The 27,813-nt window shown below is 40.1% G+C and overlaps 2 protein-coding genes and 1 pseudogene across 2 annotated transcripts; 2 read left to right on the top strand and 1 right to left on the bottom strand.

Annotated features, from left to right (window-relative positions):
• The first annotated feature begins 90 nt into the window (after window positions 1-90).
• On the top strand, window positions 91-27,483 carry LOC116146776 (annotated as a pseudogene).
• Window positions 1,691-2,833, top strand: LOC116146774. The gene has a single exon (XM_031432215.1). It carries the CDS (start codon window positions 1,709-1,711, stop codon window positions 2,414-2,416), a length of 708 nt encoding a protein of 235 aa, XP_031288075.1. The 5' UTR covers window positions 1,691-1,708; the 3' UTR covers window positions 2,417-2,833.
• On the bottom strand, window positions 8,220-10,545 carry LOC116146775 (probable ADP-ribosylation factor At2g15310). Its single transcript, XM_031432216.1, has 4 exons — window positions 10,242-10,545; window positions 9,422-9,492; window positions 8,895-9,014; window positions 8,220-8,660 (listed from the first exon to the last, which is right to left on the bottom strand). Exons 1-4 carry the CDS (start codon window positions 10,387-10,389, stop codon window positions 8,538-8,540), a joined length of 462 nt encoding a protein of 153 aa, XP_031288076.1. The 5' UTR covers window positions 10,390-10,545; the 3' UTR covers window positions 8,220-8,537.
• Window positions 27,484-27,813: the final 330 nt, after the last annotated feature.

The following is a 27,813-nucleotide window of genomic DNA, read 5'->3' as shown; positions in this document are numbered from 1 at the left end:
TGCGGAAGGGTATTATGGTCCTTACAAGGTGTCAATATGGGTTACTTCTCACATTTATTTTTCAGTGGATAAACTAATACCTCCGAACAACGAGCAGCGTAAAACCCCTGCCCGTCTGAGAGTTTTGATTATATAATAATAAACCCTAATATTTTTTCTAACTTCTCAGACGAATAACTTCGTTCTCACTCCAAGTTACGAACATGGGCAAGTCTAGTGCTAGGTAAATTTATAACAATTTTTGGTGGATTTTTAATAAGTTTGTGGTTTCATTTGCCGCCACATAAAATTTGCTTAGCTTGCTTTTTATTTTTTCATTTTTTATGATTTTTTATTTGAATGTTTGATGCAGAGCCGAGTCATCAAGTAAAGCGGACCGTAAATTCGAAAAGAAACTAGAATTTTATGCCAGTAAGTTTGAATTCTTCTTGATTATATTCAATGTAATGTATACTCTATTCGTGCATGATTATTTGTTGATATTAGAAATTTACAAAAACCCATTTGAGTTTGATTGAAACACTCCACATTGAATGCTTTTAATATCTATGTTAGTATAATTCTTGTGTGTAGTAAAAGCAGTCTATCTAATATTATTGCTTCCATTGAATAAAATTATTTTTGTGATGCAGAGGTTAGAGATACTGTTGCCAAAAAGGCTATTACTAAGGTGATCTTTCAAATTCTGTTTCTTTGTTTATCCTACTAACTCTAATTACTTGATCTTGTAGTCTTATATTTGTCAAGGATTCACTACTTTTCTCATTGGGAAGTTGCAGTTGTTGCATGTTAGACCACCTGTACACAAGGTCTACAAAGCCAAGGGCAGGAAGAGGAATAGAAATTAGGGTGATGAGGTGTGAGTTGTTAGGAGAGTGTGTGAGTTGGTTAGGAGAATGACGGGGTGTGCAATGGGTGTGAGTTTGTTAGAACAGAGAGAGATTATTGTTATGAGGTGGACACGCAGTTGGCAATTGGTTACAGAATAAGAATTAAATCCGTATATAAAGAAGCTAGGGGAATGAGGGAAGGCATTGAGATATTTCCATAGGCTATTTGGGAGGTCCCCCAGCTTCTCGAACTGCTGGGAAACTATCCATTGTTTCTTGTTTCAATCAAATTCTACTTAACACTAGCTACTGTTTACTTTGATTGTGCACTCTTTTGGTCGTTGTATTGTGTGTGTTGTTGTGATTGTATGTTGTGCAGGGAAGTTCCATCAGAGTTCCATCAGCTTGGTATCAGAGCCAGATAACTAACAGGCCCACGCTGGGGAATGGTCAAATCAAAAATGGAAAACTGGATGGAGAGTATGGAAAAAGAAATGAAGTCGGTAGTGGAGGACATGAGTTCAGTCAAGACTGACATTGGCAGTCTCAAGGAGTTCCTAACCGAGATGAGAGAATTAATGAGAATGAGAGATGAGAGGGATGAAAGACGTGACCGCGAGAAAGGGAAGTCCCAGTCAACCTCAGGGGATCAAGACAGTGGTTACGATAGGGAACAAGGCCAAGAAACAGACGGGAAAAGTGAGGAGGAGGAGAAGAAGGGCCGGAAACTTGAGCTCCCAATTTTCAATGGAGAAGACCTCTTTGGATGGACATTTCGAGCAGATTGTTATTTTGCAATTAACAGATATGGGTCATCGGAGATGGTGGAGGCCGCGGCAGTATGTATGGAAGGCCGAGCATTGAACTGGTACCAATGGATGGAGGGCCGAGAGCCTTTCAAATCGTGGGAAGAGCTTAAGGCAGCCGTAATCGCAAGATTCTGGCCGTCGTTCCAAGGATCTGCACATGAAGCGTTGGTGGCGCTGAAGCAAAACTCCACCGTGACTGAGTACAGAGAAGATTTCGAATCCCATACGGCACCGGTGAAGGATTTGGGGAAAGAATTATTGATGGGTGTTTTTGTTAACGGGCTCAAGGAAGAAATTAGAGCTGAACTGAGATTGTTAAGGCCCAAGTCCCTTGAGGATCTGATTGAGCAGGCCCATCGTGTGGAGGAAAAAAACTGGGTCATGGATAGATGTCGGCCCAAGCCTTTCAAAACCCAGGGAGCCAAAGAGAGTTATACCCGAGTGTCCAATAGCCCAGATCTGACCCGACCCGACCCGCATGGTGGTCCAACCCAGCAAGAGTACCCAGTAGCCCCGACTCGACCCGACCCACGTGGTGGCCCAACTCATCAAAACTATCAGAATCCAGCCAAAACGCGTCATCGCGTGCACCCGATAGGAGAGAGAGAGCGCCGAAGAATGGAGTTACGGGTTTCCGAGGAGGTTCAGGGGGAACTTTCCGGCGATTATCTGAAGCAGAAATTCAGTTTAAACGGGAGAGGGGGCTCTGCTTCCGATGTGACGAGAAGTTCGGGCCTAATCATTGCTGCCGAAGTAAATCCTTACAGATTTTGTTAGCCTGGGAGGACGATGCGGCCGAGGAGAGTGAACTTCCACCGGGAAATGACGAAATCCCTAACCCAGAAGGTACTGACTTGGCTCTTTCCTTAAATTCCATTGTGGGTATTACGTCCGACAAAACCCTGAAGGTAAAGGGGCAGATTGGGAAAGCCGATGTGGTTGTGCTGGTTGACAGTGGGGCGTCACATAATTTTATTTCGCAAGAGTTGATTGAAAGGCTGGGTATTGTGGTGGAAAAGGGTAAGCTCTTTGGGGTAATGGTGGGAAATGGAGTCACAGTGAAGGGAGAAGGGGTGTGTCGGCAAGTTTCTCTGGATGTACAGGGGATTCAGATTAGACAGGATTTTTTCCCTTTTGAGTTGGGAGGAGCTGACATTGTTTTGGGGGTGACATGGCTAAGTTCCTTAGGGGATGTGTGCGTCACCTGTAAAATTACCATTAGGTTCTAAGAATTTATGGAAAGAGTTAGTTTACAAGGGGATCCACTTTTGTGAAGTCAAAGGTCTCCCTGAATCCATGTTGCGGTCCATTAACAACGCCGGGGAAGGATTCCTGGTGGAGTTTTTTCTATGAAAGAATTACTACCCCAAGGGGGAGGTTGAGTGTCATCCTGATGTTTGGGCAGTTTTGGATCAATCCGCACCTTTTCGACCACCAACCAAACTCCCTCCACATTGCACCCACGCCCATACCATTCCCCTCAAAGATGTTCCAACCCCTAACATTAGACCCTATAGGTATCCATATTTCCAAAGATGAAATTGAAAAACTGGGGAAGAGATGTTGACAGCCAATTTATCCAGCCTAGTACCAGTCCATTTGCTAGCCCAGTGTTATTATCAAAAAAGGATGGTAGTTGGAGGTTTTTGCGTTGACTATTGGGCCTTCAACAATAACAATTCCCGACAAGTTTCCGATTCCCACCATCGAGGGTTTGCTAGACCAATTGGCAGGGGCACCATCTTTTCTAAGCTGGATCTCCGGTCAGGATACCACCAAATCAAAATTAAAGATGCGATATTCCCAAAACTGCTTTTCGGACACATAAGGTCACTAACGAGTTTCTGGTTATGTCGTTCGGTTTGACCAACGCACCTTCTACATTTCAGGCACTAATGAACAACATCTTAAGCCGGTTTTGCGCAGGTTTGTACTGGTGTTTTTTGAGATATTCTGATATCAGCTCGGACTTCAATCCCACATCACACACCTCGGCAGTCTTTAGGATCCTGGACGAGATGAACTGGTGATGATGATAAAAAAAATTTTTGTTCGGGCAGCCCAAACTGGAGTATTTAGGTCACCTATCTCGGCTGAAGGAGTCGAAGCTGATCCTAAAAAATTGAAGCAATGATTTCATGGCCCAACCACTAATGTGAAGGCCTCCGGGGATTCTTGGGATTAACAGGATATTACCGCAGATTTGTAAAAGGGTACGGCGGTATAACTCAACCCCTCACACGGCTCCTGAAGAAAACACTCCTTTAAGTGGGATTCAGAGGCCCAGCAGGCCTTTAATGCATTAAAAGTTGCTATGACTACGGTCCCAGTCCTGTCACTCCCAATTTCAACTTACCATTCGAGATTCCACCGATGCCTCGGGCTACAGCATGGGGGCTGTCTGGTTCAACAAAACCGATCCAAGCTTATTTGAGTAAGGCTTTCTCCCCCAAGCACAACAAAAATCAGTCTATGAGAGGGAATTAATGGCCGTTGTGTTCGCAGTGCACAATAGCCCTTGTTGGGAAAAGTTCATCATCCGATCAGATCAGAGGAGCCTCCAATTCCTAAGGACCACGTATTAAGACCCCAGACAGCAGAATGTTTGTTTAAATTAATGGGGTTTTCGTTTAACATCCATTATAGGCCGGACCACCAATAGGTCCGTGCTTTATCCCGAGAGATGAGGAACCAGAATTCTCTCTTTGTCATTGGTTCAGTTTACGGAATATGAGGAGTTGGCAAATGAAGCCCATCAAGATCCCAAGCTTAGACAGCTGATTCAAGATTTGGTTTTGGCTCCCCAGCAGACCCAAAATAGACTAAACATGGCTGCTACTATACAAAGAAGGTTGGTTCTGGCTTCAGACTCACGGTTTGTCCCAAAATTGTTAACTAATTTCATTCCAGTCCATTAGGGGGTCATTCAGCTTCTTTCGAACGTATAAGGGTTGCCAGTAGTGTTTACTGGTAGGAATGAAGAAGAGCTGTACAGACTTTGTTAAAACATGTTCCATCTGTCAAATTAACAAACATTCAGCTCTGAAACCTGCAGGGTTACTCCAGCCCCTGCCTATCCCACTCAAGCATTTGACGAGTTGACAATGGACTTCATTGGGCCCCCAAGGGCAGATTCGATAGCATTTTGTGGTAGTGATCGGTTGACTAAATACGGCCATTTTCTGCTCTTGTCACACCCTTATCAGCCAAGATGTGCACTGGTATTCATAAAAGAGTGGTAGCTTCATGGTTCCCAAGTCCATCATTTCCGACAGGGACAACTCTTTATGAGTCACTTTTGGCAGGAGATTTTCAGGACAGCCAACAGCTCTGAAATTAGTTCCCTATCACCCGCAAACGAGGCGCAATCCGAATGTGAATAGTGCTTAAGCATACCTTCGCTGTTTCTGCAGTTCCAAGCCCCAGCAATGGCCGAATTGTTACCATGGGCAGAATTTTGTATAACACAACGTATCATAGTCCGCCAAGTTGACACCCTTCAAGGCTTGTACGGACGTGACCCTCACACTCTTCTTAGGTTACCGACTGCCCCTCCCAGGTCGATCAGTTGAACCACAAGATTCGTGAACGAAATGCCATCCTTCAGAGCTCAACCAAACCACCTGGAAGTAGCACAAACTCACATGAAGAGCAAGCAGACCGCCACCGATGGGATGTCCACTTTTCCCCAAGAGACTTTGTGTATCTTCGGCTCCAACCCTACAAATTTAAATCCTTGGCTACTCGACTGAATGAGAAACTTATCCAGTTTTATGGGACCCTTCCAAGTCTTGGAGAAAATTGGTCAGGTGGCCTACAAGCTGAATTCCCACGAACCACCCGTTCTTCACCCGTTTTCCATGTTTCTCAGTTAACACCGCCTTCATAGCTCAGTACCCTTACAACCTCCTGCCCTCCTTTCTCACGGATGACCTGGAACTACATTTCAGCCGGCAGAATTGCTGTGTGCGCACCCTTTTGGATGGATCCCTGAGGTTTCTCATCCGTTGGCAGGATCTGCCTGCTTTTGATGCTACTGGGTCTCAGGAGTATACGCACAATTTCCTCAATTCCACCTTAGACAGGTGGCACTTAAGAGGGGGGGGGGGGGGGGGGGGGGGGGGGTGGGTGGGGATGGATATGTTAGAACCACTTACACAAAGTCTACAAACCAAGGGCAGGAAGAGGAATATAATTAGGGTTGAGGTGTGAGTTGTTAGGAGAGTGTGTGAGTTGGTTAGGAGAATGACGGGGTGTGCAATGGTGTGAGTTTGTTAGACAGAGAGAGTTATTTTATGAGGTGGACACGCAGCTGGCAATTGGTTACAAAATAAGAATTAAATCAGTATATAAGAAGCTAGGGGAATGAGGGAGGCATGATATATTTCCTAGGCTATTGGGAGGTCCCCCAGCTCCTCGAACTGCTGGGAAACTATCCATGTTCTTGTTTTCAATCAAATTCTAACTTAACACCAGCACTGTTTACTTTGATTGTGCACTCTTTTGTCGTTGTATTGTGTGGTTGTTGATTGTATGTTGTGCAGGGACGTTCCCTCAGATTTCCTCATTGCATTTATGGAAACTGAACTTAAGTTTTATGTCAACACATAGTATGAAATGTTTTAACTTATTATGATCTAAAAGATACCATGTTCATTCAAATTTAGTTAAGACCTAATATCTTGGTATTCTTTCATTTTTAATTTTTCATTGTTGAATTGTTAACCTTTGGGGACAATTCAAGGGATGAATACGATATTCTGCAGTCTATGAAGTATGAAAACCACACCCTTTCATAAACTTTTGACAGTGGTTAGCTTTGCGTATTTGTTTGTGTAATTCTTCTGTTATGTATCATTAGGTTTTATGGTGTATTTTAATCTTTGAACATGGTAGTTCGTTTTTCTATTGATACTCATTTTTTTTATTATGTTCTATGGAAAGCTTATGCTTCACATTACTACCTCCCATGACGCTAGTAGTTTGCTAAAAAAGTATTTCATTTCTAACAGAAGAAGAAACTTAGAAGCCGGCAGAAGAAATTGAAAGCTTATGACCTCTCCTCTCTCTCAGAGTTCCTTCCTGAACTGAATCTCCTCAGCCAAGCACTGCGCAACTGATTTCAAGCTGAATTGCAAGTCTAGGAAAAAACTATGTTTGTGCTTCATTTCATCATTTTAAGGTTGTTGTTCAGTTTTATTGCACATGTACTTTCTGTATGACCTTGATAATGTATATTCTGATCAGATTGAAGGAAGGGAAACAGTTGGTACGGTTCTCAACCTCTGCTTTCCATGATCCACTGGCTGCCATTCATCAGCACTTGAGAGCACAGCACCTTTTTCAGATGAGAAACCCAAAGAAAAGAAAACAAACTGCAAGAAGAAGAAAAGGGGTATAAGTCGAAGACTTCATCTGAACCTCAATCTGGATTTCTGACTTGATGTATGGACTTTCATTCTTTCGATGGCCAAACACCTATTCATATTTTTTGTTGAAAAGGTTATGGCTGCAATTTTGTATATGATTGATCTTATATGTCGTATTAAATAGTAGCATGTTCTGCTCCATTCTAGAGAAGCTTTCTGTTGTCAATGGGTTATCTTATCCTGCTTGGATTGAATATCAATGAAGAAGATATCGAACGCAATTTCTTACTGCAGCCCCCTATAAATTTCAATACATTGTATTTGTGAGCTGGTCCCCTAATGATTTGCATCAAATTTCCTAATCAAATGCTTTGAAACTAGGACTCCAAGATGCTTACTTCAAAGTCCACAATCCTGAATACAGAAATTGTTAGGAATCTAAACGTCATTGTTTGTGTGATCAATTTTCTGTCATTGATTTCAGTAGCATCATTCTTTAAATGCAAAAAAAACGTCAGAGATAATTAGATGACTGAATTTATATGCTGGTAGTTAAAAATCTATGTATGTAGTTTATGTGTATCTCGCTTAATCAACTAAATGTATGCACAAAGGGCAGCTTGAAAAAAATTATTTTACAAGCTTGCTGATCAATAGGGATAAGCAAGTGCCATGGAACTTCATTTGTGCGGATTTTCGAGCTTATCGACTGCGATATTTAGCATGGATTATATACATGAAGGCCTTATTTAAATGGTAGAATTACAGCTATCTTTACTCCTTCTTTGTTAGAGAAACCAGGAATGAGCTTATTATTTGCCTCACAGAGATTGTGGTGACCTTTAAGTGGTAAATGATGGCCTTATTTAAAAGCTAGAATTTGAAGCCATCCTAATCAATCCCTTCTTTGTTAGAGAAATTAGGAATGACTATTGATTTGCCTTCACTAATACTAGCGGATGGCCTTTTAAGTGGTAGATCTTGAAGCTATCCTATCCAAACCCTTCATCTTTGTTAGGAAACTGGAATGAGCTGTTAGCATCCTTCACTGTGATATGTTGGATAGCCAATCAAGTCCCTCATAAAGCCCTTGGCCGGAGGTTGCAGAAGTACTCTGGATATCCTATAAAAAGATATTCACGAAAGCCATCAATCAATCTATTTTTATACTGTCTGATGTGTAACTGTTATGCGAGCCGATTGAACCTGCTGCACAACTTGAGACATTAGGTAAATACATTACAAGTTTTTTGCTTCTTTGATATTCTGCTGAATTCCATACCATATACCCCAAGAGGAGACAAATGAACATAACAAGGGGGACCCCCGTGCTAGAATTGTAAAACAAACCATGTAAGAACAAAGAAGAAAGAAAGTACAGAGCGTAGTATAAAAATACAAGCTTCAAAGTCAATCAAAATAAATAAAAAGAATAATAGAATGAAACCAGATTCCAAAATATAAACACAGAAGCTTGTAGGCTACTAATTGTAGTATTTCAACTAAATGGAGGTCGTAGAAGGTAAATTTTACCAGTGACGTTGGCCGAGAGAGTAAAGCCCAAGTTTATCAGCAACCTCAGAAGCAGGCATGGCATCCGAAAAATCTTGCTTGTTGGCAAAGACAAGCACAGTTGCCCTGCTTAGCTCATTCTGCATAATTGGAATGAAAAGCATGTCTTTCTGTTCAAATAAAATCACTGAAAATACAGAACATATTACACCGGAGAGAAACCTAAGTGATTATTTTTTTTAGACTCTATAGGCGATTTAGAAAGGAAAAATGAAGGGAACCCATCGAAGTGCTCAAGAAATTCCAATGAAAGCTTGTTCTTGTATTGACAAATGAAAGTTGAAAAGTTGATTTTCACAACATTGAGTACTAACATCACCCAGAATCCGATGTAGCTCATTGCGGGCTTCTGAGATTCTTTCTCTGTCTTTGCTATCCACTACAAAGATAAGTCCTAGAGTGTTATGAAAGTAATGTCTCCATAATGGCCGAATCTGTTCAGTAAATTGGAAGAAGATGCACCTCAGTTATAATATTACTAACCCAATCGCAAGATAATAATCAAACTTTACACTTCCTTCTTTTATTGTCTTTTTCATCAAGGAAATGCAACCACAACTACATTGCAGCAATCAATATCAATCAAACGAAGTATTCAACTTGTTTTAAGAGGAAATTATACTTTTGTGGGAACAAAACTAATCTTTTGAACATTTTAAACATTAAATAACAGTATTCTTGTTATTTCCTTGCTTTTCTGTGGCTTGTACGTTTCTTTGAAACTTCAGTTCACCTTTCGTCGAAATACTATTATAAGATTTGTTTGATTGAATTCCGGTTAACTACTGGATCAAATCTTTATATGTATATAATGAAGCAAATGACATTAGCTTATGTTTACCTGACTTTGACCTCCTACATCCCAGACAGAGAAGCTTATGTTTTTGTACTCAACAGTCTCTACATTAAAACCTGGCATGGAACATAAACAAAACAATGAACCAAATTAGATGGTAAAGTTCAAAGGGAATGAATTTTAAACGAATTTTTTTTGGGTGGAGCATCTTAAAATCACAATTACTTATGTAGAAAGCTGTCCCAGAAGCTCTGAGTATACCGAGCCTATAATCACAATGAGTTAATAGCAAACGAAATTATTGTTCCTTGACCATTTTCGGTTATTGGGTTAGTTTTCTATCACTGCTATAAAGCTGAGTCTGCATTTTCCAAATCAGATGGTTATATTTCTCAATCTTATTCTGACTGGCTCCTACGGAACCAAAGTCGAAAAGATGGAGAAAAATCATTCACAACCACTAATGAAGGATTCCTCGAAAAGTTAATGATTAGTTTAGTAATCCATTTTAGAAATCGAATAGATTTGATCTTATACCTAAGTGAGGAAGGTAATAAAAAAATAAAGAAGATGAGTTCTTCTTTACTTTTATCACTTAGAAGCCATGCGAAATGAGAGTCTCATGCACAGTTTTAGATGAGAAAGAAGTGAATAAAAATGAGAATCTCATGCACAGTTTTAAAGGAGAAAGAAGTAGATAATTTTCTTTTCGACTCTGACTCTGCCACTTATTTGTATCCGGGGCAGCCATGGATACCCAAATATGAGAGATATGAAAAACCGACATAGTAAGAGAGATACTGAACAATGTAGAGAAGCCAAAGAAATTATTAAATTTAAGAGTTTGTAACGCATATTAACATACCGACTGTTGGTTCAGTTGCAACAATTTCTCCAAGCTTCAGCTTGTATAGAATGGTTGTCTTCCCAGAAGCATCAAGACCCACCATCAGAATTCTAATTTTACACTGGGGGAAAAACCTCTTTGCAAGTCGAGATATATGTTTACCCATACCACAACAAACAAGAAGAAAAATTTCAGGTGATAAACAACTTTATTTCAAGAAGAAAGTAGAAACATGAAATTTTTATTTTTCCTGCAGAACAATTATTGATGGACCCAGGGTGACTAAATGAGACAAACGAAGGACTAAGGGTGGGCAAAAAGTTGCTCTCTTACAGCGTTTTAGTGGGACTCAGGAAGTAAGCCCGTTGGAACTTGGAAGTACTGATGGCGACGAAGCAAAATGGAATGGTTCTGGAATATCGCCACTCTTACAGTGTTGAAGAATAAAAAAATGACCACTTAAAACTTTAAAGTTTTCAGAATAGCCAAACTATAAACTAAAGTACAATATTAGTGTCAGGATAGCCGAGTGCTTCTCACATTTATTTTTCAGTTGATAAACTCATACCTCAACGACGGGTCATTTTATTAAAAGGTCACATAAAGTTGAAATTTAATTAAAAGGTCATATAGTTTAAAAGTGTTAAATAAATAATCTTGTCATTTATTAAGTTTAATTAAATATGATTAGGGGTTAATTATGATTAATGAAGTATCGTGGAATCTTTTAAAAATTATAATGTGTCCCTAAAGAACCAAAATTCTTACAAACAAACCCAAACACCTTCTTCTTCTTCCTCCTACCTCATTAACACATCCCTCCTGTGGTTGTAAACTTCGTCTACGTCTTCTTCTTCTTCCTATACATCTTCTTCTTCCTCCGTCCTATACATCTTCTTCTTCCCGCCATTAACACTATCTTCTTCCTCTGCCGTTAACATCTTTTCCGCCACAGATTCTCCTTCTCCTCCTGACATTTCATCCAGGTATGTGTATCTCCTATTTCCATTTTATATTTCGATTTACAAAGATTTAAGGATGGATTGGGTTTGAGTTATAATTTTGATTTAGTTGTTTAGGTTGTTGGGTTGTATTTGATGTAATGGAAGTTGAAAGGAGTGAAATTTGTTCAATATTTTCTTGCATTGTGGATCGCTAAGGGCGGTAACACCGATTGTAGGTGGAGATAACTGAAAATGTGTTATGGACATGATGGATCGCTTAAGCGATCTAGCATATGATAGAAGATTGCTTAAGTGATCTACTAAAAGTTTGGTGTATAGCAGCATATTGATTAAACGATCAGGTAAATGGCATAAAATTGCTTAAACGATCAGACTTATTTATATTGGATCGCTTAAGCAATCCATTATATCGCTTAAGACATTTAGTAAATGATATACCAGATCACTTAAACGGTACACCAGATCGCTCAAGCGACTTTGCAGATGCTTTTTAAAATCTTTCAACCCTTAATACATCAATTAATAATATTTTTTTTATTGCATTATAGGTACTTGGCTATTATTAGACATGGGACAAGTTGTTTTGGGTGTTGAATATTTTGCTAAGTGGGTGGAGGAAGAAAGTTGTTGGAAGTGGATTGGGAAGAGGAAAAAAGTTATATCAATTGCTGTGAGCATAGAGGTTAGTTTTGATGAGTTGATTGATGAAATAATTAGAAGAGGTAATTTGAGTTGCTCATGTAGCGATATAGTTGTGAAGTATGTTTTAAGAAGAGTTTCTGAACATTATAAGGTACCTTCTGCCATATTAAAGTTGGATGAAAGTGTGAAGTTATCTATGATTGATGTGGTCGATAATGGTTCGAGACCGATTTTAAGGTTCTTTTTTTTTTTTTTTTTTTTTGTTTGGTAGAATAAACCATTGGAAGTTGGTTCAAAGGAAGGGGATAATGAGGAAGTTGGCGGAGATTTGGTTGGTTTTAATTTGAACTACAAGGGCACTGATTTGTTAGTTGAAAAATCAAGAGTAGGCGGTGATTTGGGTGGTGAGGAGGACATTGTAGAAGAGGTTGGTCATGTGCGACTGAATGAAAATGTTGAGGAGGAGGACCCCATACATGTTCCCGCAGATATAGAGATTCCTTTAAATAAAAATTATACAGAAGGTGTAGTTTATGAGAGAGAGAACACTATGGTTGTTTATGCAGGTTTAGATGGGGCAATTGCAGGTAATAGTGAATCAGCTCATGTTTTTATAGATGGATCGGAGTTGGGCATAGGGTATTTATTTGACAACAAAGAGGAAGCGGTGAGGAAGCTGCCGTGAGAGGTAATTTTGAGTTCATCACCAAAAAGTCTAATTCATCGGTTGTGACGGTTGCATGTTGTGACCGAAAATGCAAGTGGCGGGTTTATTGTAAAAGATTGGCAGAGTACAAAAAATTTATTCTTAGCATATATACTCGTGAGCACACATGTGGTTTGGGACATATTTCAGGTGAGCATCGACAAGCCTCCGCTGATGTTATTGGATAATTTGTCAAAAGTCAGTTCTTTGAAGGGAAAGGTCCATCTCCTAAAGACATTCAGAGACTTGTGCAAACAAAGTTGGGATGTGCTGTTAGTTAGTGGAAATGCTGGAAAGGGAGACAACATGCACAAGATTTTGTGAGGGGCACATGGGAGCACGAGTACGTAGTATTAGAAGCGTACCGTTATATGCTTGAGTTGAAAAACCAAGGTAGCAAGACGCCTTTGAAGTGAGACAAGATTATGATGTTTAAATATTTTTTTGTTGCTTACGGTTCTGCTATAAAGGGTTTTGTAAACATGAGAAAGGTGTTAGCTGTTGATGGTTGCTTTTTGTTGGGAAACTATGGAGGTACATTGTTGGTGGCCACTGCACAGGACAGTGAGAATCACACATATCCCGTTGCATGATGTGTGATTGACTCTAAGAATGACAAGTCATGGACTTGATTTTTTCAGCAATTACGTACGATAGTGCCTGACAGTGACGAGTTGTGCATAATATCCGATAGGCGCAACTCTATAAAGAAGGGGATTGCCACTATTTACCCTCAAGCACATCACGGATTCTGTATGAGGCACCTTGGTGAGAACATAAAACAAAAGTGTAAGTGTGCTGGCCTTCTTTAGACATACTATATGGCAGCAAAAGCTTATCGGGTTGATGAGTTCAAGGAACACTTCCGGCAAATTCGAATCAAGGATGATAGAGTTGCTAAGTATCTTGAGCATGATGTTGGTTTCGAGCGATGGAGTAGAGCTTACTTTCCTGGAAGAAGGTTTGATGTCATGACCACGAACATAGCTCAGTCCATAAATTCAAAGTTGTTAATAGAAAGAGAGTTTCCAATAGTTGCCCTTTTTGATGCAATCCAGAGGACATTGTCACGGCGGTTCCATGAGCGTCGTACGGAGTCAGATAACTTTTTTACAACCCTTGTTCCATCAGCTAAAAAATTATTGCGAGAACATATGGAACTGTCAAATGCATTGTTTGCCTATCCTCTTACTGCTCAAGAGCTCACCATGCGTGGCTATGGTCCAGATGCCTTAGTTAACATTGTTAGTAAAACTTGCAGCTGTAAAGTGCTTTACATTCAATGTTTACCTTGTCCTCATGCACCAGCAGCACTGAACCACCAACGGAAGCTAGATTTTGGTTCAAGAATCTACATGGAACTTTGCTCCCCTCTCTATCTAGTTCCTCTAGAAGAGTAGTGGGGAGAGCCACTAGAGTTGGCTGACATTATCGTCCATCCGCCATTCAAGAAGACAGAAAATGGGAGAATAAGAGTTAAGCGTATTCCATCAGCCTCTGAGGTTCCCCAGAAGATGAATAAGTGCTCAATTTCAAGCAACCTGGCCACAAGAGAAGCAGTTGCTAGAATCAAACACATACAGATCCAGAAAATTATGTTCGAAGAAGGATGAAATCGAGAGAGTTGCTTAGGCCAACTGTTGAGGAGTTGTTGTTTTCAATTTTTGATGTTTTAAATTTTATTGTTACCTTGAATAAATCATCCTTTATATTTAGTATTCTTGTTACATGGCCTAAATATGTGTTGGTGATTTTAGTTTGGAATTAGGTTGTCAAATTGAAGAGAAAGTATGGAATTAATATGTGTTGGTAATTTTAGTTTGTCAAAATTCAGGAGAAAAGTTGGAAAAAATATGTATTGCCCATGATCGCTTAAGTGATATATAAGCGACTAGATATATCGCTTAAGCGACAAAGGGTTTTTCATAAAGGATCCCTTAAGCGATAGCATAAATTGCTTAAGTGATCGCGCACCTGGGCAGACCTTGATTCTGTCCAGGACATGATCGCTTAAGCTACCTGGTGTAAAAGTGAAGAATCGCTTAAGCGATAACATAAATTGCTTAAGCAATCGTGCATCTAGGCAGATATTGATTTTGCCTCATACTTAGTTGCTTAAGCGATTATCGATCGCTTAAGTGACCAAGGGTAAAAGCAAAGAATCGCTTAAGCGAGATTGTAAATTGCTTAAGCGATCGTGCAATTGGCAGATCTGGATTTTGCCTCAGACTTGATCGCTTCAGTGATCGTAGATCACTTAAGCAACCAAGGGTAAAAGCAATGAATTACTTAAGCGAGATCGTTAATTGCTTAAGCGATCGTGCAACTGGCAGATCTTGATTCTGCCTCGGACTTGATTGCCTAAACGATCGAGGGTAAAAGCGAAGAATCGCTTAAGCGATAACATCAATCGCTTAAGCGATCGTGCATCTGGACAGGTGTTGATTCTGCCTCAGACTTGATCGCTTAAGTGATTTTGTATCGTTTAAGTGACCAAAGGTAAAAGCTTAAATCGTTTAAGCGAGAAAGGGAATCGCTTAAGCGATCGTGCATCTGGGCACATATTGATTTTGCCTTGTACATGATTGCTTAAGCGACTAAGGGTAAAAGTACAGCATCGCTTAAGTGATCCTGATTCTTGCTTGTAAGTGATCGCTTAAGCAACTAGACGTCATCGCTTAAGTGATTAACTCTGAACACACTGGATCGCTTAAGAGAGACCTAGGATCGCTTAAGTGATCCACTGTACTCGACCTTTATTCTGCCTTTGACAAGATCGCGTAAGCGATTTATTATCACTAAGGTGACTAAGGCTAAATAGACAGGATCTCTTAAGCGAAACAATAAATTGCTTAAGCGACCAAGGGTAAATAGACGAGATCGCTTAAGCGACACCTTGTATCGCTTAATTTACTTCAATATTTCTTTTCCAAGTTTATGGACCATGTTTAATATAAACATAAAATAACTAATTTAATTAAAATATAATCATAGTCATGGTCCACTGAACTAATCATACACCTTATATGTTTAATATAGACGTAAACATTCAACACCATATATGTTTAATATAGACGTAAAAGAACTAATTTAATTTAATATAGTATAATTTAATTTAAAAAAAAAACCGATTAAGTGATGTAAATAATCAAATCAATTGACACAAGACAGATCGTGGTCCACTGAACTAATGGTACACCTTATATGTTTAATATAGACGTAAACATTCAACACCATATATGTTTAATATAGACGTAAAAGAACTAATTTAATTTAATATAGTATAATTTAATTAAAAAAATTAGATTAAGTGATATAAATAATCAAATCAATATGGGACAAGCCGTCATCGCTTAAGTGATCTAGTGTTGATAAGCTTTCATCGTTTAAGCGATAGCATTAATTGCTTAAGCGATCTTGTGAAAGGTAATAAAAATAATCGAATACACTAGATCGCTTAAGAAATTTCATTTTTCGCTTAAGGATCCTGTGTATTTAGCCTTAGTCGCTTACGTGATTTGGTGCCATTGCTTAAGCGATCACGTACAAGCAAATCTTAAGATCACTTAAGCGATACTTCACTTTTACCCTTGGTTGCTTAAGTAATCCATAATCACTTAAGCAATTAAGTCCGAGGCAGAATCAAGATTTGCCTAGATGCACGATCACTTAAGCGATTTATGTTATCGCTTAAGCGATTCTTCGCTTTTACACTTGGTCACTTAAGCGATCGACTCCTAGGCAGAATCAAAATCTGCCCAGGTGCACAATCGCTTAAGCGATCCATTGCTTTTACCCTTGGTCGTTTAAGCGATTGACGATTGCTTAAGCGATCAAGTCCTAGGTAGAATCAAGATCTGCCCAGGTGCACGATCACTTAAGCGATTTATGATATCGCCTAAGCGATCCTTTGCTTTTACCCTTGGTCACTTAAGCGATCAAGTCCTAGGCAGAATCGAAATCTGCCCAGGTGCACGATCGCTTAAGCGATTTATGGTATTGCTTAAGTGAATATTTGCTTTTACCCTTGGTCGTTTAAGCGATCATGTTCGAGGCAGAATCAAGAACTGCCCAGTTGCACGATCGTTTAAGTGATTTACGTATTGCTTAAGTGATTCTTCGCTTTTACCCTCGGTTGCTTAAGCGATTTTAGATCGCTTAAGCAATCAAGTCCAAGGTAGAATCAATATCTGCCCAGATGCACAATCACTTAAGCGATTCTTCGCTTTTACACTAGGTCGCTTAAGCGATCGAGTCTTGGGTAGAATCAAGATCTGCCCAGGTGCACAATCACTTAAACGATTTATGCTATCGCTTAAGCGATCCTTTATGACAAACCCTTTGTCGCTTAAGCAATATATCTAGTCGCTTATATATTGCTTAAGCGATCATGGGCAATACATATTTTTCCAACTTTTCTCCTGAATTTGACAAACTAAAATCACCAACACATATTAATTCCATATTTTCACCTGAATTTGACAACCTAATTTCATCAACACATCAAGGCCATGTAATAAGAATACTAAATAAACTCAAACTCAAAAGAGGGAGAGAAATACTGAATTGCTTTTGTATTAATCTGAAATGTGTCAATTACATTCAATGACAACATTATGTACAACAAATAAATCTCCTATATACACCAAAAAAAAAAAAGGCAGGGCCGGCAGCCTCCATCCTCCCTTTTCATCATTCTCTTCAACCACTTCCGCATCCTCCAAAATTATGCGGCACACCTTCAGCATCAGCATCACAACCTAAGTATCAACAACCTCACACCTAACAACACCAGCTGATCCAATTCAAGACAATCCAATTATTCAAGACAACCTAACAAGACAACATCACGTAAACTACAAAATTCTAAGTCCAACTTCCATACCTTTTGATGACAGCATCAACAATGACTTGGATTGAGTTCTAGTCAGTCAAAAGGGATCCACATGCCCATGGAAGCAATCAACAACCCAACGCTCTCGACAGTTGCTCATTGTTTCGTCATTCAAGCCATCCATCGAGGTGTTGGTCATGTCGAACTCAATAAATTCAGTGCATATGCCCCACAATCAGTGCTACAATAGGAAGAAGACATTAGCATTAGAATAAGCTTATAGAACAATTGTATTATATAAGTTTTATACAAAATTTACCTTGAGTCATTTGTTGGGATAGGAAGGTGCTTGAGTGGCCACTTTTCTGTCAGCACTTCGTCACTAAAGTGCTGAAACATCCCGTTGTCATGCAACAGCCGTGGGAACAATACAGACAGTGGCTCCAACTCCATCTCCAACTGCCTCTCTCGACAAATAGTTGGGTTACAGTTAAGGATCTTTAGCAAGCCCTCCTCTAGAAGCGCGATGATGGTTATCCAGTGCATATACTTGATATTGATGATGCAGTAAACTCTTTTAACCTTTGCCCAACTGTGACCATGTTTGGGCCTTTCACCCTATTCATACTGCATGATCCTGTCATCAAACTAAAAATCATAAGGGACGCTGTCGAAGTCATCTATGCCCAATCTTTTTCGCTTGCCTCATCTTGCTGCACCTCTACCAATGACCTTTTTCATTAAAGTGTCATATGTTGTTACTAGCATTTGGCCAAAGGCTGCATCGGTGATGGTATAATCGGGATATAATATATCACCATTACTGCTTTGTCGTAGCCTCATGAGTGCCAATACCTCATTGGTGTGCTACATCAAATAAAAAAAACATGATAAGTATACAATACCTCATGGAAAACATAAGCAAAAATAAGGAAAAATAACTCACCGAGTCGTCAAGCCACCTGCAAATCGTCAATATCTTTTCAAACCAGTCCCGGGGATAATCCCTGGTCTTGTACTTCACATGGCCATCACTTCTAGTTTCATTATAATAGGCATAGAAGAGTTTTTTATTTTCCTCCTCTATTGGCCTATACAAATCGACCTTTAACTCCTCCATTTTTGCTTACCCACTTCCTCCCCTTTCCTCCATTTGCACATCCCCGCTTCCTTTGCTTCCCACCTCACCCTCCTCCATTATCACTTCCATACTTCCTCCAGCAACCTCCTTAACCTCCTCCATTTTCGCTTCTCCACTTTTATGGACTTCCTCAATTTTTTCCTTCATTTTCCTCTTCTTTCCATACGTTACTATGGTGTAAGGAGATTTGACAAACTTACTCTTTCGGCTCTCTCTTTTCAGCCCAGGTTGCACTTTAACCGCTTTCAATATTACACCAACTTCCTCCTCCACCCTACCAACTTTCTCTGCCACCTTATCAACTTTCTCCTCCACCCTTTTCATTTGCTCTTCCATCTTCTCAAACCTCTCATAAACGGCTGTTATAAAACTCTCAAACATACCATTTATGAGGTCAACCACCTCATTCTCCTGACCCCGATGCCTCGACAAAGCAGCACTTGTTGTATTGGTTTGCCAATTGGGTGGAGGCGTACGGATCTCTTCCTCCTCCTCCTCCCTCCCGCCCATCGATTGGAGCTTCATCATCCTCGGTGTCAACAACATTCTCAAGCAGTGGCCCTGCAACTGCACTCACATGCGTGACCCTTTCTAGGTCCTATATTAGGCAGTTTATCCCTTCATCTGCTTCATCTTCCAATACTTGGAAGGATGTAACATACTCCTCTCCCGCTTCACCTTTAGTAGCGGTGAGGAAGGGATGAACGACTCCCTGCAATAAGAAACAAAATCAATCAGATTTAAGCCACATTTTAAAGCAAGTGCATATTCAAAAGCTTAATCCTTTAATCTTACCCGAGCCGCTTGAATTTCCATGTCTATTTTGTCGTAATCCCAATGGGTACACTTCTCGACGTGCCACCACAACATCCTAGGAAATTGTGGTCGCTCATCCGAAGTCTTCATCCTCCCCCACTCGCCTTAGCCAAGACAGGGACAACCTCATACATCCAAGCCTACATTGTAAAAAAACAGTCCATATCATAATTAAAACACATATAATACAAAAAATATAACAAAAAGCTATTAATATTTACCTGTATTGCCCATGGGAAGCCAAACAAATTGTACGTGCTCGGTCTATTCTTCTCAACCGATTGGGATTACTTTAACGCCATGTATTTTCCTTGCAGGGAGTCCATGGTTAGCTAAAATGATACCCATCCCCATGGATAAGCATTAAAGAAGTCCATGTTGCTTGCAAACTTCACCAAATCCATATTAACGACTTTTGTTGAGTTAGAAGCCATTAGGATCGAATGCACGAACCATAGCAGGCACATTTTGAACCTCTCTGAAGAGGTATACCCACCTTCTTCTAACATGTCCTCTAAATCGTGTCCCATAATAAACACTTACACCCCAAAACCTTTCTAGCCAAGTTTTTCCCTCCCCACGGATAAGCATTAAAGAAGTCCAAGTTGCTTGCAAACTTCACCAAATCCATATTAACGGCTTTTGTTAAGTCAGAAGCCATTAGGATCGAATGCACGAACCATACTAGGCACATTTTGAACCTCTCTGAAGAGGTATATCCACCTTCTTCTAACCTCTCCTTTAAATCGCGTCCCATAATAGACGCTTTTGTAACAGCCCCCTCCAACTAGGTACCCTCTAAGTATTCCATTAGGATGGAATATTAGAGAATTCATGTCTGGAAGGTTGTGTAGTTTAAATCGTAAATCCTGGTTACAAACATGTACTATATGAAAATAAATAAATAAAAACTTCTCTTTATATTTACGTTACTTTCNTCTACAACATCACTAAACTAAAACTCAATCGAAGCATCGATTGAAAAGCAAGCATTGTTACACATTCACTAAACTAAAACTCAATCGAAGCATCAATATTACCTCCACCACCATCATCAACTACATCCATTCATTCATTGTTACAAACTAATAATATAAACAATCACTCAATTAAAACCTCACCAACGTATGAATTAAAAAACTTTCATTTCACACTCCAAGCACAACCAACAAACATTAGTATCACACATAACAACTTCAAGCACAACCAAATGCAAGCCCTACAGGGCTGGCCATGCACAGTGTGCATAGCGCGCGTAGCACTACGCGCGCTATGTGTGACCAGCCTTGCCAATATGCAGGGCAGCCCTCCAGCTCCCCTATTCCGCCACCTCCTGCCATCCCCAGCCCATTAAACTCCTAGAAACAACCTCCCTCCGGCCTCCCTTGCCTTTCCCCATCCTCTGGAACCCAAACAAAGCCACTCCACCAATGCCCGCTAATTGCTCAACAAAATGCCACAACCACCATAATAATAAAACCAACTACATCTCCCCCACATTCGCACAAATCAATCCATTTTTTTAACCAATTAAAAAAAAAAAAAAAAGTAAAAAGTGTACCATTTCTTCACCGATGTCCTCTCCTCACCTGAATTCTCGCCAACATCCTCCTTTTCAGAATCGTTTTTCGATTGTTCTCTCTGTTCTGAAGCCGCTATCGTCTCCTCTACCTGTGGATTACCTTCACTTATCGGATGATCCACTGGAGCGTTGTCTTCGATAGCCTTTGAATTGCTGGCACCACTGGAGTCTAGGATTCAAAGTGGGGTTGGGTTTTCCTCTTTGTGAATGTCAACCATGGTTTTGTGTAAGGAAGCTTTAGGATTAAATTTTTTTTTGGAATTTAGGCACTGTGGTTGCCGAAAATCGCAGAGAAACAAAAGTCTTGGTCGGTCGTTTTTTGCATATATCGTTCAATTAAGCAATTTTGAAGGGTGGGGACTCATTTTCAAATTTCAAAATTTAAACAACTTTTGTTAATTATGATTTTACTGACATATGTTTAAATCTTTTAAGTTTAACCCATTTTACATGTTTAATGAATTCTAAATATGCCACGTCAGCTTTTCTAAATTAAAAAAAATTCAAAAAGAATTTCAGGGTCATTTTTTTAAATGCAAACTTGGGATGTCTAGGGAGTTAAATTTCCTCAACAAGGACCAGCATAAAACCCCTGCTGCCTCCGCGAGTTTTCATTATATAATAAAAAACCCTAATCTTTATATAACTTCTCAAACAAATAACTTCAGTCTTACTCCAAGTTACGAACATAGACAAGTCAAGTGCTAGGTACATTTATCACAACTTTTGGTGGATTTTTAATAAGTTTGTAGTTTCATTTGCCGCCAGATAAAATTTGCTTAGCTTGCTTTTCAGTTTTTATGTTTTATGATTTTTTATTTGAATGTTTGATGTAGAGCCAAATCATCAAGTAAAGCGGACCGTAAATTGGAGAAGAAACTAGAATTTTATGCCAGTAAGTTTGAATTCTTCTTGATTATTTGCAATGTAATGTATGCTCTATTCATGCATGATTGTTAGTCGATATTAGAAATTTACAAAAACCCATTTGAGTTTAATTGAAACACTCCACATTGAATGCTTTTAATATCTATGCTAGTATACTTCTTATTGTGAAGTAAAAGCAGTCTATCTAATATTATTGCTTCCATTGAAAAAAACTATTTTTGTGGTGCAGAGGTTAGAGATACTGCTGCCTCCTTGACTGCCAGAAAGGCTATTACTAAGGTGACTATCTTTCAAATTCTGTTTCTTTGTTTATCCTACTAACTCTAATTACTTGGTCTTGTGGTCTTGAATTTGTTAAGGATTCACTACTTTTCTTATTGGGAAGTTGCAGTTGTTGAATTTACATGGAAACTGAACATTTAAGTTTTATGTCAACACAATAGTATGAAAATGTTTTAACTTATCATGATCTAGAAAAGATACCATGTTCGTTGCAAATTTAGTTAAGACCTAATAATCTTGGTATTCTTTCATTTTTAATTTTTCGTTGTTGAATTTTTTAACCATTGAGGACAATTCAAGGGGAGAGGAAATCCCAAATTGATACCTGATTGCATTTATCTCAAATTCCTACCCTTAAACTAACACCGTTAGGGACTGTTATGTTCTAAAAAAGATGTAGCAGCTGCAATTACCAAAATGTCCTTAAACCAGCAATTTAGGCTGGCTGGTGGAAGATGATCGGTGAGTAACCAAATTGACAAGATTTTGCAAAACTTCCCATCTTCACGACCAATTTTTGGGCGTTTTTGTCATCAGAAATCTGGGCCGCCAACACCGTTCGACCCTTCATCAGCGCCTCTTCAAACCCATACCACCTCGTCACCTGATAATTCATCGTTTGCCGATAAAGCCCAACGCTTTTTCGTGCAAACAGCTACTTTGTAGCAGCTTTTCAGCCGTTTTATCAATCGAAAATCTTCACCGTCACCACCATTTGATCCCTCATCATCTCCTCTTCAAAAATCCATACCACCTCATTGCCTAATCACTCACCATTTGCTGGAAAAGCTTGCCGCTTTGTCACACAAACAGTCACATTGCAGCAACTTTTTCGATTGTTTTGTCATTCAAAAATCTTCACCGCCACCACTATTCGATCCCTCATCATCTCCTCTTCAAAACCCTTCCCATCCTTTTGCTTGATCACTCACCATTTGTTGGAAACGCCCACCGGATTTTCGCGTAAACGATCACATTGTAGCAGCTTTTCCAGTAATTGATGGTCGGAAATCTTCAATGCCACCACCATTCAATCCCTTATTATATCCTCTTCAAAACTTATACCACACCGTCGCCTGATCACTCACTGTTTGCTGAAAAAGCCCATAGCTTTTTTGTGTAAACGACCACATTGTAATAACTTTTCATGTTGTTTTGTCAGCCGAAAATTGTCACCACCACCATTCGATCCTTTATCATCTCCTCTCCAAAATCCATACCACCCTGTCGCCTGATCACCTATCATTTTTCGGAAAAGCCCATGCTTTTTCACACAAATGGCCACTTTGTAGCAGCTTTTTCGGAGTTTTGCCAATTGGAAATCTTCACCGCCACCATTATTCAATCCCTCATCATCTCCTCTTCAAAGCCCATACCACCCCATCGCTTGATCATTCACTGTTTTTCGGAAAAGCCCACAACTTTTTCACCAAAATGCCCACTTTGCAGCAACTTTTTTGGCCGTTTTGTCAGTCAAAAATCTTCGTTGCCACCCCCATTCGATCCCTCATCATCTCCTCTTCAAACCCATACCACCTCGTCGCCTAATCACTCACTGTTTTCCAAAAAAGCCCACCACTTTTTTGCACAAACGGCAACTTTGCAGTTGCTTTTCTGATTATTTTGTCAGCCGAAAAACTTAATTGCCATGACCATTCGATCCCTCATCATCTTCTCTTAAAACCCATGCCACCCCATCTCCTGATGACTCACCGTTTGTTGAAAAAGCTCACCACTTTTTTTTTGCCAACGACCACTTTGCAGTAGTTTTTTCGACCATCTGGCAAGTCATAAATCTTCACCGCCACCACCATTTAATCCCTCATCATCTCCTCTTTAAACCCATACCACCCTGTCACCTAATCACTCACTGTTTGCTGGAAAAGCCCACCATTTTTTCAAGCAAACGACCACTTTCCAATAGCTTTTTCGACCATCTTGTCAGTCGAAAATCCTCACCACCACCACCATTTGATCCCTCATCATCTCCTCTACAAAACTATACCACCCCGTCGCTCAATCACTCACCATTTTCTGGAAAAGCTCACTGTTTTTCGCGCAAATGGCCACTTTGTAGCATCTTTTTGGGCTATTTTATCGGTCAGAAATCTTCACCGCCACCACCATTCAATCCCTCATCTTCTTCTTTTCAAAACCCATACACCCTGTCGCCTAATCACTCACCATTTGCCAGAAAAGCCCACTGTGTTTCGTGCAAACGGCCACTTTGCAACGACTTTTTCTATTGTTTCGTAAGTCAGAAATCTTCACCGTCACTACCATTCGATCCCTCATCATCTCCTCTTCAAAACCCATACCACCCTGTCACCTGATCACTCATCGTTTCCTAGAAAAGCCCATTGCTTTTTCAAGCAAATAACCACTATGCAACAGCATTTCTAGCCATTTTGTAAGTTAGAAATCTTCACCGCCACCACCATTCGAACCCTCATCATCTCCTTTTCAAAACTGATACCACCCTGTCGCCTGATCACTCACCGTTTGCTGGAAAAACCCATTGCTTTTTCGTGTTAACAACCGCTTTGCATCTGCTTTTCCAACCGTTTTGTCAGCCGAAAATCTTCACCACCACCACCATTCGATCCCTCATCACCTCTTCTACAAAACGCATACCACCTTGTCACCTGATCACTCACTGTTTACTAGAGAAGCCCACCAATTTTTTGAGCAAACAGCCGCTTTGCAGTAGCTTTTCTGGCTATTTTGTGATTCAAAAATCTTTACTGCCACCACCATTCGATCCCTTATCATCTCCTCTTCAAAACCCATGCCACCCTGTCGCCTTATCACTCACCGTTTGTTGGCAAGCCCACCACTCTATCGCTCAAACATCCGTTTTGTAGCAGCTTTTACGACCGTTTTGTCAACTAGAAATCTTCAATGTTACCACAATTCGATCCCTCATCATCTCCTTTTCAAAACCCATACACTTCGTCACCTGATCACTCCCTGTTTGTTGGAAAAGCCCATTGTTTTTTTTTTGTGCAAACGACCACTTTGCAACAGCTTTTTTGGCTATTTTGTCAGTTGGAAATCTTCGCCGCCACCACCATTTGATCCCTCATATTTCCTCTTCAAAATCCATACCACCACGTCGCTTGATCACTCATTGTTTTCCATAAAAGCCCATCGCTTTTCACACAAACGACCACTATGCAGCAGTGTTTTCGACTGTTTTGTCAGTCAAAAATCTTCACCACCACCAGCATTTGACCCCTCATCATCTCCTTGTCAAAACTCATACACCCCGTCGCTTAATCACTCACCGTTTGCTGGAAAAGCCCATTGCTTTTTCGCGCAAACTACCATTTTGTAGTTGTTTTTCTGGTCATTTTGTCAGTTGAAAATCTTCACCAATACCACCATTTGATTCCTCATCACCTCCTCTTCAAAATACATACCACTTTTTCGCTTGATCACTCATTGTTTGCTAGAAACGCCTACCACTTTATCATGCAAATGGCCACTTTGCAGTAGCTTTTTCGTTCGTTTTGTCAGTCAGAAATCTTCACTGCCACCACCATTCGATCCCTCATCATTTCCTCTTCAAAACCTATACCACCCCGTTGCCTTATGACTCACCATTTGCCAGAAAAGCCCACCAATTTTTCGCACAAATGGCCACTTTGCAGCCACTTTTTCGGCCGTTTTGTCAACCAAAAATATTCATTGCCACCACCATTCGAGCCCTTATCATCTCCCTTTAAGAATCCACACCACCCCGTTGTCTGATCACTCACTGTTTACCAAAAAAGCCCACCGCTTTTTTGCACAAACAACCACTTTGCAACCGCTTTTTCGACCGTTTTGTAGGCCAGAATTCTTCACTACCACCATTATTTCATCCCTCATCATCTACCACCCTGTCGCTTGGTCACTCATCGTTTCCTGGAAAAGCGCACCGCTTTTTCACACAAATGGCCACTTTGCTACCACTTTTCCAGTCATTTTGTCAGCAAGAAATCTTTACCACCGCCACCATTCAATCCCTCATAATCTCCTCTTCAAAACCCATACCACCTCGTCGCCTGATCACTCATCGTTTGCCAGAAAAGTCCACCGCTGTTTTGCGCAAACGACAACTTTACAGACGCTTTTCCTGTCGTTTGTTGCCAAGAAATATTTGCTGCCACCACCATTCACTCCCTTATCATCTCCTCTCCAAAACCCATACCACTTTGTCACTTGACCAGTCACCGTTTGCCGAAAAAGCCCACCGCTTTTTCGCACAAACGACCACTTTGCAGCCCCTTTTTCAGCCCTTTTTTAAGCCATAAATCTTCACTACCAGCAGCTTTTAAATCCCCATCTATTTGGTCTACAAAACCCTCTCCTCCTTTTGCCTCATTTGCTCACCAGTTGTCAACCCTAAACTTTTTTTCTTTTCCTCTGGCGTCCCCCCAAAAGCAGGAGAGTTGGGAATGGTTGGGGGATGATGGAAACCCAGAAAAACACCCACTATCAGTCCAATAAACGCAACACAACACTCCAATAGCAACAACGAACACAAAGCTACCAAAAATTAGCCTCCAAAAAGCTCCAAATCGATCAAATTAGAAAACCCAACAACGAGAGGACAGCGTTTCACGACCAACGATCGAAGGGAAACCAGGTGACGGGTTTGAGGGGTTTTGTATAGCAGAGGCCAGCGACTGGGTGAGTGGCAGAAGATTTGATTTTGGCTATCGGATTTGGTCGGTATTTGACCTAGAAAGACAGGAGACGGCCGGCGAAAACGATGGAATCTAGGCTAATTTGAGGTGGGAAAGGGTTGGATTTGTGAAACGGAGTTGATTTTGGCCGGTTTTGGTATGAAAACTGATCAGAATTGACCTGAACCGGCAGGCATCGGCGCCAGCACTTCTGGCCAAAAAAGGGGCAATTAGGCTAAGAAGGACTATTTTGACACTTTTACCCTTCAATGGTTAAAATAAAGAAAACGATGGTAGTTTAAGGGTGGAAATATGGAATAAATGCAACCAAGGGTATCAACTTAGAATTTCGTTAAACCTCAGGTGGGAACATGTTGTTTGCTCCATTGGGGGATGAATACCATATGTTTGCAATTTGCAGTTTATGGAGCATGAATCTGAAGCCACACGTACAGCACCTTTTAGTTTTATTTTTTTGCACATCTACTTTTCAGTCATGACCTTGATTAATGTATATTCTGATCAGATTGAAGGAAGGCAAACAGTTGAGTACGGTTCTCAACCATCCCGCTTTCCAGGTGGATCCACTGGCTGCCACTCATCAGCACTTGGAGAGCACAGCACCTGTTTCAGATGAGAAACCAAAGAAAAAGATAGAAAAAACTGCAAGGAAGAAGAAAAAGGGAGATAAGTCGAAGACTTCATCTGAACCTCAATCTATGGATTTCTGACTTGATGTATGGACTTTCATTCTTTCAAGAGCCAAACCTATCTATATTTTTGTTGTGAAAAGAAAGAATGAGCCAAACCTATTCATATTTTTTGCTGTGAAAAGAAAGAATAAGCCAAACCTATTCATATTTTTTGTTGTGAAAAGGTTATGCTGATCAAATTTTGTATATAATTGACCTTATATGTCTACTTATTAAAAATAGTAGCATGGTCTTTGTTGTAGATTTCGCAAGTGTACAAAATCATGCAAGTAATAAAGTGTAAGAATACGGATGTCGAACCCAAGGGAATTACTAATATCAAGTATCACACTAACCTATCTTATTGTT

Source organism: Pistacia vera, unplaced genomic scaffold, assembly GCF_008641045.1.
Source record: "Pistacia vera cultivar Batoury unplaced genomic scaffold, PisVer_v2 Contig483, whole genome shotgun sequence".
Lineage (NCBI taxonomy): Eukaryota > Viridiplantae > Streptophyta > Magnoliopsida > Sapindales > Anacardiaceae > Pistacia > Pistacia vera.
Note: the sequence above shows the minus strand (reverse complement) of the source record. Positions and strands in the feature narration are given on the sequence as shown.